The sequence below is a fragment of the Chrysemys picta genome, chromosome 18 (genome assembly GCF_011386835.1).
Source record: "Chrysemys picta bellii isolate R12L10 chromosome 18, ASM1138683v2, whole genome shotgun sequence".
Classification (NCBI taxonomy): Eukaryota; Metazoa; Chordata; order Testudines; family Emydidae; genus Chrysemys; species Chrysemys picta.
In genome coordinates, this window is record NC_088808.1 from 7,904,128 (window position 1) to 7,917,951 (window position 13,824).

At 44.4% G+C, this 13,824-nt stretch overlaps 1 protein-coding gene across 1 annotated transcript in view; it reads left to right on the forward strand.

Annotated features, from left to right (window-relative positions):
- Positions 1 to 13,824, forward strand: part of CACNA1B (calcium voltage-gated channel subunit alpha1 B) — a 509,994-nt gene that overhangs the window by 428,806 nt on the left and 67,364 nt on the right. Inside the window, exons 34-37 of the mRNA XM_065571905.1 lie at positions 358 to 474; positions 5,369 to 5,434; positions 6,090 to 6,181; positions 11,587 to 11,737. Of these exons, the coding sequence (XP_065427977.1) occupies positions 358 to 474; positions 5,369 to 5,434; positions 6,090 to 6,181; positions 11,587 to 11,737 (426 nt within the window). The remainder of the gene's footprint in view (positions 1 to 357; positions 475 to 5,368; positions 5,435 to 6,089; positions 6,182 to 11,586; positions 11,738 to 13,824) is intronic.

A 13,824-nucleotide genomic window follows, 5' to 3' on the forward strand; every position in this document is an offset into this window, starting at 1 on the left:
GGCTTCAAAACAATCCCACTCAAGAGCAAATAATAATAATGCACCATCACCTTTCCTTAACGGTTTGGGGAAACCTGCTTTGCATAAAGAAAACAAGAATTCAAAGAAAAGCGTGTGAGGGCCGTTTTTCTTTTTATTATTTACCCAATAGCCGAGGGAGGGGCTTTTGTAGAGAGGGGTTTTCTCGACTTACTGCATGTGGAGTGATCTGCACTGACGAATGTTTCTTTTGGAAGGTTTTCTGGTGGCCGATTTGCTGCTTAGATCGTGAAGCCGGTAATTTTAATTTCTTTTTTGCGGGCTGTGGTTTCTAGTCGCGTTAATTTCTGAAGGACACAAAACCTTTACTTTCCACAGGACAACTTCATCAACCTCAGCTTCCTGCGGCTCTTCAGGGCAGCCAGACTTATCAAACTTCTTCGCCAGGGTTACACCATCCGCATTCTGCTCTGGACATTTGTACAGTCTTTTAAGGTGAGTGGCAGCCAGGCTCGAGAGCCGAGCGGGATCAGCTAATGCTTTGCACTTCTGTAGCATCTTCCAGAGGGGGACATCAAATACTAAAGAACGAAGCTTTTCAGCGTCCTGAGAAGGCCATTCTCTGATAACCTTTCTGTAAGATGGGTAATTAACTTAATGAAGGTCCTCCTTGGTCTGACTTTCAGAAGCACCGACTACCCCTAACATCCGACAACAGTGGATCTTGCTGGTGCTCAACACCTTGGAAAATCAGCCCCAAAGCGAGTCAGTTGCAGACACAGAAATAAAGCGCAGGAGTGCAACGTTCCAGTCTCCTGCTCTATCTGCTGCAAAACCTCTTCTAGAATGTAACAGCGGCGAAAACAGCAGGGGTCTACAGATATTTAGTAGGGCTTTCCAAAACCTATAGAAGGTAGAGAATGAGTGGGGCTTGTTTGGATTTTAATTCTGTAGAAGGGCTGTAATTAAATTCTGTAGATTAGGAAGACTATCATTTTCTCCTAAATTCTATAGGGATATCTCAGTGTAGTCACCAGACCATCTGCAATGATAATATTTAGCATATATTATTACTAATTGTTTCTACTGTGGTAGAGGCCTCAGCCTCATGGTGCTAGGTGCTGTACAAACACACAAGTAAAAGATGCCCCAAAGAGCTTACATTCTCCTGTTAGCCAAGGGCTCCAAGTGCAGACCTATCCATTAGCCCACATCCACATGCAGCTAACTGCATTTTTCCCTACCCTGACTTAGGTGCATACACTGAGTTACAGCAGTGTGTGAGATGTACTGCTCTGTATGTCTATGTATCATCTGTCAGGCTTTCTACTGCGTATACAGCTTCCCTCTAGCTTGAGGTCTTACAGCTGCCGCTTTAGATCATTGCATGGAAGTTTTTGCTGCAGGAGCTCTCCTGAGAACAATAGTACAGGTTTATTGTGTCTAGGGCCTTCCATGCAAACTGCCCCCCCCTGCAAATGCCTTACAGAGTTAATCCATAAATAACTACAAGGGAAAGTGAAGTCCAGAGGGAGCGTGTTTGGAATGTGACGTGGAGTCAGCGAAGCAGGATGTTCCCAGTAGCAGAAACTTCCTCCAAGAGTAGGTGAAGGGGATATGGTCAAGGGCATTGCTAGATGGCCAGGGGAAGTGGGAAAGGATTGTTCAGAGGACCTGAGCGCAATATCAAGGTTGGAAGGGACCTCAGGAGGTCATCTAGTCCAACCTCCTGCTCAAAGCAGGACCAATCCCCAGACAGATTTTTGCCCCAGATCCTTAAGTGGCCCCCTCAAGGATTGAACTCACAATGCTGGGTTTAGGAGGCCAGTGCTCAAACCACTGAACTATCCCTCTGTGGGATTTCAAAACAAGGTTTTGAAATAAATGGGGAGGTGTCAGAGGATGGCGATGGGGCTCGTGTCACTACAGCAGGAAGGCAGGAGTATGCGGTGCAGGCTGCAGCCTGGAGAGCTGGAACTTGAGTTCATTACAATGAGATTGTATTTAAAGTCCTTTGAGAGACCGTGGGGCAGGCAAGCTGGTGGTTTCTAATACGCCTTCAACATTTCCACTCTCGCCCAGATGTCAGGCCGTGTAATTAAAGAGTCTATTGCTATGGCTGGTATGCTTTAAAATAAACACCCCATGACGTTTGTTTGATAGCACTTTCCTTAAGGATTCAATCCATGGGCTGGGTGGGGGAGGGTTTTAGTCTGTCATAGCTACAGCAGCCAGTTTAAAACTAACCAAAAACATCTCCCACCCTTGGACTGAGAATGTTCCTCCTCCGAAATAAACCGGTGCCCACAGAATGGTGGAAGGGGTGGGCTTGTAGTTAAAATACAAGAGTGGGACTCAGGAGACACTGGGTCTGGATCAATCTCTGCCATTGACAGAGCAAGTCACACGGATCTTGAGCAAGTCACCCGGCCTGGTCTCGAGAGAGAGAGAGAGAGAGAGCTGCAGCTGCATGAGCCAAATACTTTGGCTGGACTTCTAAGAGAGCCGGATAGTCGCAAGATCGCTAATAACATCTGTAATGATACAGGGCAAAGTCAGATGATCCGAAACATTTGGGGGGCAAGAGAATCATAGAATAGCAGGGTTGGAAGGGACCTCAGGAGGTCATCCAGTCCAACCCGCTGCTCAAAGCAGCACCAATCCCCAACTAAATCATCCCAGCCAGGGCTTTGACAAGTTGGGCCTTAAAAACTTCTAAGGAAGGAGATTCCACCACTTCCCTAGGTAACCCATTCCAGTGCTTCACCACCCTCCTAGTGAAAAAGGTTTTCCTAATATCCAACCTAAACCTCCCACACTGCAACTTGAGACCATTGCTCCTTGTTCTGTCATCTGGTACCACTGAGAACAGTCTAGATCCATCCTCTTTGGAACCCCCTTTCAGGTAATTGAAAGCAGCTATCAAATCCCCCCTCATTCTTCTCTTCTGCAGACTAAATAATCCCAGTTCCCTCAGCCTCGCCTCATAAATCACGTGCTCCAGCCCCCAATCATTTTTGTTGCCCTCCGCTGGACTCTTTCCAATTTTTCCACATCCTTCTTGTAGTGTGGGGCCCAAAACTGGACACAGTACTCCAGATGAGGCCTCACCAATACTGAATAGAGGGGAATGATCACGTCCCTCAATCTGCTGGCAATGCCCCTACTTATACAGCCCAAAATGCCATTAGCCTTCTCGGCAACAAGAGCACACTGTTGACTCATATCCAGCTTCTCATCCACTGTAACCCCTAGGTCCTTTTCTGCAGAACTGCTGCCTAGCCACTCGGTCCCTAGTCTGTAGCAGTGCATGGGATACTTCCGTCCTAAGTGCAGGAGTCTGCACTTGTCCTTGTTTTGTTCTGAACCTCATCAGATTTCTTTTGGCCCAATCCTCCAATTTGTCTAGGTTTCTCTGTATCCTGTACCTACCCTCCAGCGTATCTACCACTCCTCCCAGTTTAGTGTTATCTGCAAACTTGCTGAGAGTGCAGTCCATGCCATCCTCCAGATCATTAATGAAGATATTGAACAAAACCAGCCCCAGGACTGACCCTTGGGGCACTCCGCTTGATACCGGCCACCAACTAAACATGGAGCCATTGATCACTACCTGTTGAGCCCAATGATCTAGCCAGCTTTCTATCCTTATAGTCCATTCATCCGGCCCATACTTCTTTAACTTGGTGGCAAGAATACTGTGGGAGACCGTATCAAAAGCTTTGCTAAAGTCAAGGAATAACACATCCACTGCTTTCCCCTCATCCACAGAGATGGCCTTGTATGGAGAAACTGCACTCTGCTTAATATACGACCCTATCCAAGACTGATTGATGATTCGACCTGGAAACCAAAGTGTGTCCCCACTGCCTGCTGATAATACGCTGCACTTCTGTAGCAACTTCTATCTGACTCAATAAGCACTGCAGACATGAATGAACATGTCCTCACAACTCCACCCTGAGGCAGATAAGGATTGTTACCCCCTTTGGCCCAAGCGGTTCACTGATTTTCGGGGTCTTGTAGGTTGTTTCTGTTGGGAGGAGAAATCGACGATGGAGTCGGGTATATTCATTGGTATGATCCTGTTTTCTTGCAAGGAATGTACCAAGTCCTGTTTCCAGGAATCAAACAGCGAGAGACGGGTTCTTTGCTTGCAGTTTCCAAGCCTCTTTCCAGCCAGCACTCAGCCCAAAAGGGCTCTCTCTCAGCTCTTTCCCAGGGTCACGCTACAAGTGCTTCCCTGGCAGTCTGTCAGGCTCCCTTGCTGCCTTCTCCGTGCTTCTGAGGTGTTTCTCCTGCTCCCCTCTCTCTCTCTCTCTCTCTCTCTCTCTCTCTCTCGCCCATGGCTGCAATCAAATCAGTCCCCTACCGCTGCATTTGTTATCGGAATCCCAGGAAACTCCTTGGACTGCATGGCCCAGGACTGCATGCGGTCTGGCCTCAGGCGATGGTTTTCCCTTGTTTCAGCTACCGCTAAAGAAAGGGGCATTTAATTGTTCCCTCATTTAGCTTGAATGGATCATCATGCCCCGCAGCTCCAGTGAGGCGGTCTGAGTGCCCAGCCCTCAGAATAACAATATTATTGTCCCCATTTTTTACATGGGTGGAAACATAGGCACAGAAGAGCCTGGTCCTGAGCACTTACAGTTCCCGGTTATCAGCGTCTCTCTTCCCCCCACACCGTGCTGGTTCAGCTGTGCTAGCTGGCCTATGGAGGAGATGCAGCTCCAGCCATTCTCCTCCCCTCCCATCTGCTCCAGGGGGAGGAGCGAGCAGGCACATCACTCCTGCTCACCCAGATGCAAGGTCCTGGTGACCTGCACAGATTGGGTCCGTACTAACTCTCAGCATGGGCATCTAGGCCGAGTCAAAGTCTAGCCCTTAATGATTTAGCATGAAAACTTTTCCCCGCCAATGTAATTTTCTGCCCAATTAAAACCAATGCTTGCTTCTTTGTAGACGTATTTTTCTCAGAGAACGTTTTTTTAAATTTTTTTAGAAATAGCTATTTTATCATTGTGTAACTTTGCCTGAGAACTGCCAAGGTATGTCGTTTCTAAGCTAAAGTACGCACCATGCAGTCTGTTATTGCTTCCTCTCTGGGTAGGTTCTGTCTACTCACAAGGATATGTATGCAATATAACACTGGGGGAAACTAACTCTATAAAAAAATCCTAATGGTTTGTAATAAGGCAAGACCTGCTGCCAGCAATGTATCTTCTGAAGGTCTCCTTTGCGCCACAGCCGCTCCGGTTTCTCTTGCTAGTGCTCTCATCCAAACCACACACAATGCGACGAAGCACCTGGCTAACCAATAATGAGTAAAGACTCTTGGCTAGTCTGTGGCCCTGCTTTGTTAATGCTGACCCTGTTGGTTTTTCTACAGGCCTTGCCTTATGTGTGTCTCCTCATTGCGATGCTCTTCTTCATCTATGCCATTATCGGCATGCAGGTAACATTTTGGCTTCAATATCTAAAAATCTAAGATTTGCCGTGCTGACGCAGAGCATTAGACAAGCTATTGCTACAGCCTGCCTCCAGCAGTGGGCCTATTTCAGAGTAAGGTGAAGAGCTCCCCGGGCTCCAGAATAGGAGAGATGCAGAGAAGGCATAAAGCCCCCTTTGCCCCCACCCCAAGGTCCTGTGCCAAACAGCGCTCAGACGCACTGACAAATTGGGCCCTGGGTGTCCGAAATGTGTGTTTTTTTCCATCTGATATTCCCTGGAGATCCAATGCAGCCCTGGTGTTAAGCGGAAGTAACTCTGATTGAAATCAATGAAAGTTACACCTGCGTATGCTAAAGCTGAATTGGCTCCATCAGTTTTGGGGACAGCCAGCTGGATTTGCATCCAGGCCATCTTCTCTTCTGTTTGACGTCTTTCCTGCTCCACCCCTGCCTCCACAGTATATGATACACCCATTTTGCCCATCTGCTGAATGTCAACTCGATGCAAGTTACATTACCACCCTCTCTAACGTCTGCTTTATGCCCAGTTATGCCAACTGTGCTGCTGTCATGCATCACTGCTGACTTGCGACCAGAGATTCCCGGGGGAGCTTACTCCAGGCTGCATTTGGTCCTGATTGCTTTTGTTTTCTTTTGCAGGTATTTGGAAACATTGCACTAGATGATGATACCTCAATTAATCGACACAACAACTTCAGAACTTTCTTGCAAGCCCTGATGCTATTGTTCAGGTAAATAAAATAAAATCTACTAACTTTTAGGTTTTCCACATGAGTAATAAATAAGTTTCTGTCTTCATGTGCCAGTTTAATTGCTGAGGTTATTTGAGTTATAGAAGTCCTCCAAGCGCAGCAGTTGTAGTGAAGTATATCTCCCTCCGTTTTCTGTTCCTCATGGTTAGAGCTGTACACATCAGCTGGAAATGTATCTGCCAGACTTTGCACACAAATTGCTGTTTCATTTCAGGTGAGTTTATGCCACTCAGAGTTTGCTGTTTTGAGAGATTCAACTTAACGGTTATTTTTGCATCATGAGCAACTTGAAATTTCATATTTCAAAGCTACTTGTGGTTCAGAATGAATCCATTTCCACTTGCACTCATTCGCGTTGGAAAAGGAATCCACTTTTAAGTGAATTGTAGCCATATTTTCAGCCGTCTGTTGCCTTTTCTGTGGTTCTAACAAAAGGAGAGAAAAACAACCCTCAATATTTGGTAGCTTTGCCTTTTATTGTGTATATTTCACTGACAACTGGGTGGGCTATATGTTATGCACAAGAAATGGTTAATTTTTGCATAAGGCTACTGCTTCCGCAAGCCGCTAGCACCAATGTCAGGGGCTCAGGCTTTGGTCAGCCAATGAAACTTTATTCTGATGATGTAATGCTTGTAACTGGATATCCTGCTAAGAATCTTGATTAATGGAGTGTGTGTAGAGCCAGACAGACATGAAATTAGCTCACTCTGGTTTGCTTATGCAGTTTAAAATAATCTGGTTGAAATTAATCTCTTAATTTCTGGGAGAGTGGCACTATATGTGAAAGAAAGCATAGAATCACATGAAGTAAAAATCTTAAATGAACCAAACTCTACCATAGACTCTCTATGGATAGTAATTCCGTGCTTGAATATTAATATAGCAGTAGGGCTATATTACCGACCACCTGACCAGCATGGTGATAGTGACTGTGAAATGCTCAGGGAGATTAGAGAGGCTATTAAAATAAAAAACTCGATAATAATGGGGAATTTCAACTACCCCATATTGACTGGGTACATATCACCTCAGGGCGGGATGCAGAGATAAAGTTTCTTGACACCTTAAATAATTGCTTCTTGGAGCAGCTAGTCCTGGAACCCACAAGAGACAATTCTTGATTTAGTCCTAAGTGGAGTACAGAATCAGGTCCAAGAGGCGAATATACCTGGACGCTTGGTAATAGTGACCATAATATAATTAAATTTAACACCCCTGTGGCGGGGAAAACACCACAACGGCCCAACACTGTAGCATTTAATTTCAGAAAGGGGAACTACACAAAAATTAGGAGATTAGTGAAACAGAAATTAAAAGGTACAACACCAAAACCAAAATCCCTGCAAGCTGCATGGAAACTTTTTAAAGACGCCATAATAGAGGCTCACCGTAAATGTATACCCCAAATTAAAAAACATAGTAAGGGAACCAAAAAAGAGCCGCTGTGGTTAAACAACAAAGTAAAAGAAGCAGCAAGAGGCAAAAAGGCATCCTTTAAAAAATGGAAGTTAAATCCTAGTGAGGAAAATAGAAAGGAGCATAAACTCTGGCAAATGAAGTGTAAAAATCTCATTAGGAAGGCCAAAAAAGAATTTGAAGAACAGCTAGCCAAAAACTCAAAAAGTAATAGCAAAAAAATGTGTAAGTACATCAGAAGCAGGATGGGGGGACACTGGATGATCAAGATGCTAAAGGAGCACTCAAGGATGATAAAGCCATTGCGGAGAAACTAAACAAATTCTTTGTATCAGTCTTCATGGTTGCAAATGTGAGGGAGATTCCCAAACCTGAGTCATTCTTTTTAGGTGACAAATCTGAGGAACTGTCCCAGATTGAGTTGTCATTAGAGGAGGTTTTGAAACAAATTGATAAACTAAACAGTAATAAGTCACCAGGACCAGATGGTATTCACCCAAGACTTCTGAAGGAACTCAAATGTGAAATTGCAGGACTACTAGCTGTAGTCTGTAACCTATCATTTAAATCAGCTTCTGTACCAAATGACTGGAGGATAGCTAATGTGACACCAATTTTTAAAAAGGGCTCCAGAGGTGACCCCAGTAAGCCTAACTTCAATACCAGGCAAACTGGTTGAAACTATAGTAAAGAACAAAATTGTCAGAGACATAGATGAACATAATTTGTTGGGGAAGAGTCAACATGATTTTTGTGAAGGGAAATCATGCTTCACCAATCTACTAGAATTCTTTGAGGGGGTCAACAAGCATGTGGACAAAGGGGATCCAGTGGATATAGTATATTTAGATTTTCAGAAAACCTTCAACAAGGTTCCTCACCAAAGGCTATTAAGCAAAGTAAGCAGTCATGGGATAACAGGGAAGGTCCTCTCATGGATTGGTGACTGGTTAAAAGATAGGAAACAAAGGATAGGAATAAATGGTCAGTTTTCAGAATGGAGAGAGATATATAATGGTGTCCCCCAGGGGTCTGTACCGGGCCCAGTCCTATTCAACATATTCATAAATGATCTGGAAAAAGAGGTAAACAGTGAGGTGGCAAAATTTGCTGCTGATACAAAACTTCTCAAGACAGTTAAGTCCCAGGCAGACTGCGAAGAGCTACAAAAGGATCTCTCAAAACTGGGTGACTGGGCAACAAAATGGCAGATGAAAGTCAATGTTGATAAATGCAAAGTAATGCACAATGGAAAACATAATCCCAGCTATACATATACAATGATGGTGTCTAAATTAGCTGTTACCACTCAAGAAAGAAGTCTTGGAGTCATTGTGAATAGTTCTCTGAAAACATCCACTCAATGTGCAGCGGCAGTCAAAAAAGAGAATAGAATGTTGGGAATCCTTAAGAAAGGGATAGATAATAAGACAGGAAATATCACATTGCCTCTGTATAAATCCATGGTGTGCGCAAATCTTGAATACTGCATGCAGATGTGGACACCCCATCTCAAAAAGATACATTGGAATTGGGAAAGGTTCATAAAAGGGCAACAAAAATGATTAGGGATATGGAACGGCTGCCATATGAGGAGAGATTAATAAGACTGGGACTTTTCAGCTTGGAAAAAAGATGACTAAGGGGGGATATGATAGAGGTCTATAAAATCATGACTGCTGTGGAGAAAGTAAATAAGGAAGTGTTATTTACTCCTCATAACACAAGAACTAGGGGTCACCAAATGAAATTAATAGGGAGCAAGTTTAAAACAAACAAAAGGAAGTATTTTTTCACACAATGCACAGTCAACCTGTGGAACTCCTTGCCAGAGGATGTTATGAAGGCCAAGACGATAACAGGGTTCAAAAAAGAACTAGATAAATTGATGGAGGATAGGTCCATCAATGGCTATTAGGCAGGATTGGCAGGGATGGTGTCCCTAGCCTCTGTTTGCCAGAAGCTGGAAATGGGCAACAGGGAATGGATCACTTGATGATTCCCTGTTCTGTTCATTCCCTCTGGGGCACCTGGCACTGGCCACTGTCAGAAGACAGGATACTGGGCTAGATGGAGCTTTGGTCAGATCCAGTATGGCCGTTCTTATGGTCTTAACTGTAATAAAATCAGATTTTTTTCAATCTTGCCCCTGGATCCTTTGGGCCAGATCCTGGCCCCTGGTATAGCCCTTTTTTTTCACAGCTGCAGCAGCACGGGAGACTGTAAAGTTAGTTTAACCAGCCAGCTGAGGATACTCCTAGAATAGGGGGAATTCCTGAGTGGCCTAGAGCTGACTTTGCTAGCTTTGTGCTATACCATCACTGTAGAAGGGTGGACAAAGGTCTGGGGCCTGACTCTGGTGATCCCCAGTTGCACCTTGCACAACTTAGAGAAGTCTCATGGCTGCTCTGACTTGCACGAGGAATTGAACCAGCCCCAGGATCAGGGTCAAGGCACATGAGTCGGGTACTGTGTGGATGTTTTAACAGTTCATGCTGTAATATCCTATGGAGTTTGTCAAGTTTAGCGGGGGGGGGAAAACAAATGGAATAACAAATATGTTAGGACTTCAGAGCTGCAGCACTTTATGCCCACTTTGCACAGGTGTAAACAGCTCCATAAGATTCCGGGCAATGGAGAATCAGGCCCTCTGGCAGAAGTTATGGACTTGATGCATCAATTATCGGGTGAAGTTCTTTGGCCTGTGATATACGGGAAGTCAGACTAGATTATCATAATGATCCCTTCTGGCTTTATAATCTATTAATCTGAAACTAAGTGTCAGAGGCAAGTAGGGTGACCAGGCAGGGGGTGGGGGTAATAGGAGCCTATATAAGAAAAAGCCCCAAATATCGGGACTGTCCCTATAAAACCGGGACATCTGGTCACCCTAGAGGCAAGGTGGGTGAGGTAATATATTTTATTGGACCAACTTCTGTGGGTGAGAAAGACAAGCTTTTCGAGACACACAGAGACACACAGAGCCAGTCTCTCTCACCAACAGAAGTTGGTGGAATAAAATATATTACCTCACCCACCTTGTCTAACATCCTGGGACCAACGTGGTGGCAATTACATTGCATACAAGTTAAGTTTCAGTCATTTGATGGAAGAATGCTTGGAAAAGAGACAAGAAGTGACTACTGCTATGGGAGAAGGTACATTTGTCTGAGTGCCTCTCGGACTGGTGAATTTATTTATTTTTAAATAGCGTGTGACAGTTGGGAGTCACTTTGGGAAAATTTAAGGTTATATTTACATCTCTTTCTTACTACAGGAACTGCTGCTATATAGAACACAGGGAAAGAGAGAGGGGGGAAGAAGTTAAAGAAAAACCCAGGAGCCTTTCATAAGAGTGATAGGCCACAGTATTCTGATGCATCCACCTAAAATGATAGATTGAGATAGAAGAGTCTGTTTATGTTTCACTTCCTCTCCATTGGATTTTCAGCCACCATCAAGGCAGAGCTGTTGGGTTTGGGGTGTGGGGCGTTAAACTTCTTTGATTACATTTGTCCTTTGTACTTGACTGACTTTAATTAATCTATTTTCACTTTCCAGAAACAGATTCAGTTTATCCTATCTGAGCCTGTCAGGTTGATTTTGTTTCCCTGTAACATGGGGGTGAGGGTAGGGGAATCTTTTTCATTTCTTTCTTTCACAAAGTTGGTAAATGAATCAAGTACAGCAAATGCCAGTGCAAACTGCTTCCAAGAATGCATACGAACACACAAAAGCTAGCCATGAATGGAAGCAAGATGTAGTTTGTAACAAAAAATTGATAAAGGAATTCAAAATACAATTTAGAAAAGATTGTTAGAGGGTGTCTTTTTGGTTAATTTGATCTCCTGTAACAGGCCCAGGTGTGCTGGGCAAAGCTCTGATTAGCTCTAATGGTGTACATTTCTGCAGTCAAAAGAACTCACGCTTTTGCCTTTCATTGAATCTTTGTCCCCCATCTGTAGGAGTGCCACCGGGGAAGCTTGGCACGAGATCATGCTGTCCTGCCTCAGTAACCGAGCCTGCGACAAACTCTCCGGCCTCACCAAAAACGAATGTGGCAGTGACTTTGCCTATTTTTACTTCGTCTCTTTCATCTTCCTTTGTTCCTTTCTGGTAAGTCAGTCCCAGTTTCTGCTTCCTTTCCGTCTTCTCAAACTGCAGGCATCACATCAGCCCTCACTAACTCCTCCAGCTCCCTTCGCACTTAGCACGAAGTAGGTCCCTCTTCTCCTTCCCACCTCCTTGTTTTCTGCTGCTCCCTAATGATGATTTAGACAACATTACAAGACAGTTCCATTAAAAAGCATTTATTATCATGGTGATAAAAACCCTTTAATCTCCAAAGAGATAAGTTAGTAATTAGTTTAATGCACCAGTTTTTATCTTTCTCCCCAGGAGGGGGAGGAGTCTAATTTATGGAATTAAACATTAATCTGTTTTGTCTCCATTTTTATATGGGCTTTTGAAGAATGGGATTCGGAATGGGGAGGGGTTGGGGAGGTAGGGACACCATCGGCTCTGTGTTGCTTTCAGAAAGCAGCAGGAAAGCACCAAGTTTGTATTTTATTTGTTGCGGGAAAAACCTGATAATTTTCCACTGATGGTGTTTGGGAAATTTTCAGTCATGAAGGTGAAAGAAGCACACCACGCTGCTGTAGCTGATTCTCCCATTGTTCATCAGGCAGGACTGGAACTAGTCTTTTAACATAAACTATGTTTTGCAAATCCCTTGCAAACACATGAAAGGCTATCCATTCCTGGAGACTGATTCCGCCTGCAGCGATGCTGGGTTTTATGCTGACATAACTCCATCAGTGTACGAGAATGGAGAATCAGGCACACAGGGAACAAACTCAGAGACTGAAGAGTTGAAATCACAGCTCTGAAACGTACCAGAAGGCAAATAGGATTTATCTGTTCTAGCCTACATATGATCCCTCACTGCTTTCCACTGTAGAGACAAGAGATTGCCTTAAAATTTAAGAGCTGTTTATGGCTAGGTCTACACTACGGGGGAGGTCGACCTAAGATACGCAACTTCAGCTATGCGAATAGCGTAGCTGAAGTTGTGTATCTTAGGTCGACTTACCTGGCTGTGAGGACGGCGGCGAGTCGACCGCTGCTGCTCCCCCATCGACTCCGCTTCTGCCTCTCGCTGCGGTGGAGTTCCGGAGTCGACGGCAGAGCGATCGGGGATCGATTTTATCGCGTCTACACTAAATCGATCCCCGATAGATCGATCGCTACCCGCCGATCTGGCGGGTAGTGAAGACGTGCCCTGTGAATCAGAACTTCACAAATGCAGCCAATTCCTATTACTCACAAAAGACTCCGTCCAGGAAAACTAGCTTCATATGGCATTTATATATTGCAGGGAGACATACCACCTCCTAGGTCACCATGAGGTCTTTTGGCCAACTGGAGCCCTCTCCTTGGCATCTGACATCTCACTCCTCCCTGTGTGGATTAAAATTTGTAGCACCTTGGAAGCTGATAAAAAGTTACTGCTCCATTTACTGATTCCTTTAGCACTCCACCACTTTAAAGCTTTCCTTGTACAAATCCCTAACCTAACATCAGAAATTCTCTATTTTAAAGTCCATTAACATTCCTCAGGTTCTCCCAGCCCCCTCCTCCCCCATGGAAAAACCTCACCGAATCACACCAACTTTCACACTCAAAATGGAGTAGCAGAATGGGAGGCTGGCGTACATCTGTGACCTATACAGCCCTGAATGTTCTTACGCCTTGAGTCAATGCTCCCGAAAGCTCTGGGCTGACACCCTTCGTTCATTGGCAGGCCATGGGGAGGCCCCAGGCTGAAGAGTTAAGGAAAGGAGGCAGGGCTCCCAAAATAGAGTGTGAAAAGTAAGCCAGCTGCAATATTTCAGGACACACTCATTACTCATTTTTAAAAATGTACTTGGCACTTCATTGCAATAAAACATGTGGTTCCCCACAAACGATTAAACCATTATAGAGCAGCGGCCTTGCCAGCAGGGTGTGTATTTATGGTTTATTAGATTTTGTTACATCACGGAGTTGGGGGAAATTATGTAATGTATTGGTTTTTAACATTACTTCAGGGGCTTTAAGGATGTCCGGTTTGACATCATTTTCCTTGTTTAATTTGCACTCTTTGATATAAAGTGAAACTAAAAAATAGAGCAACTGTAAAAGTTGCTCTGTAGCAGTTAAAT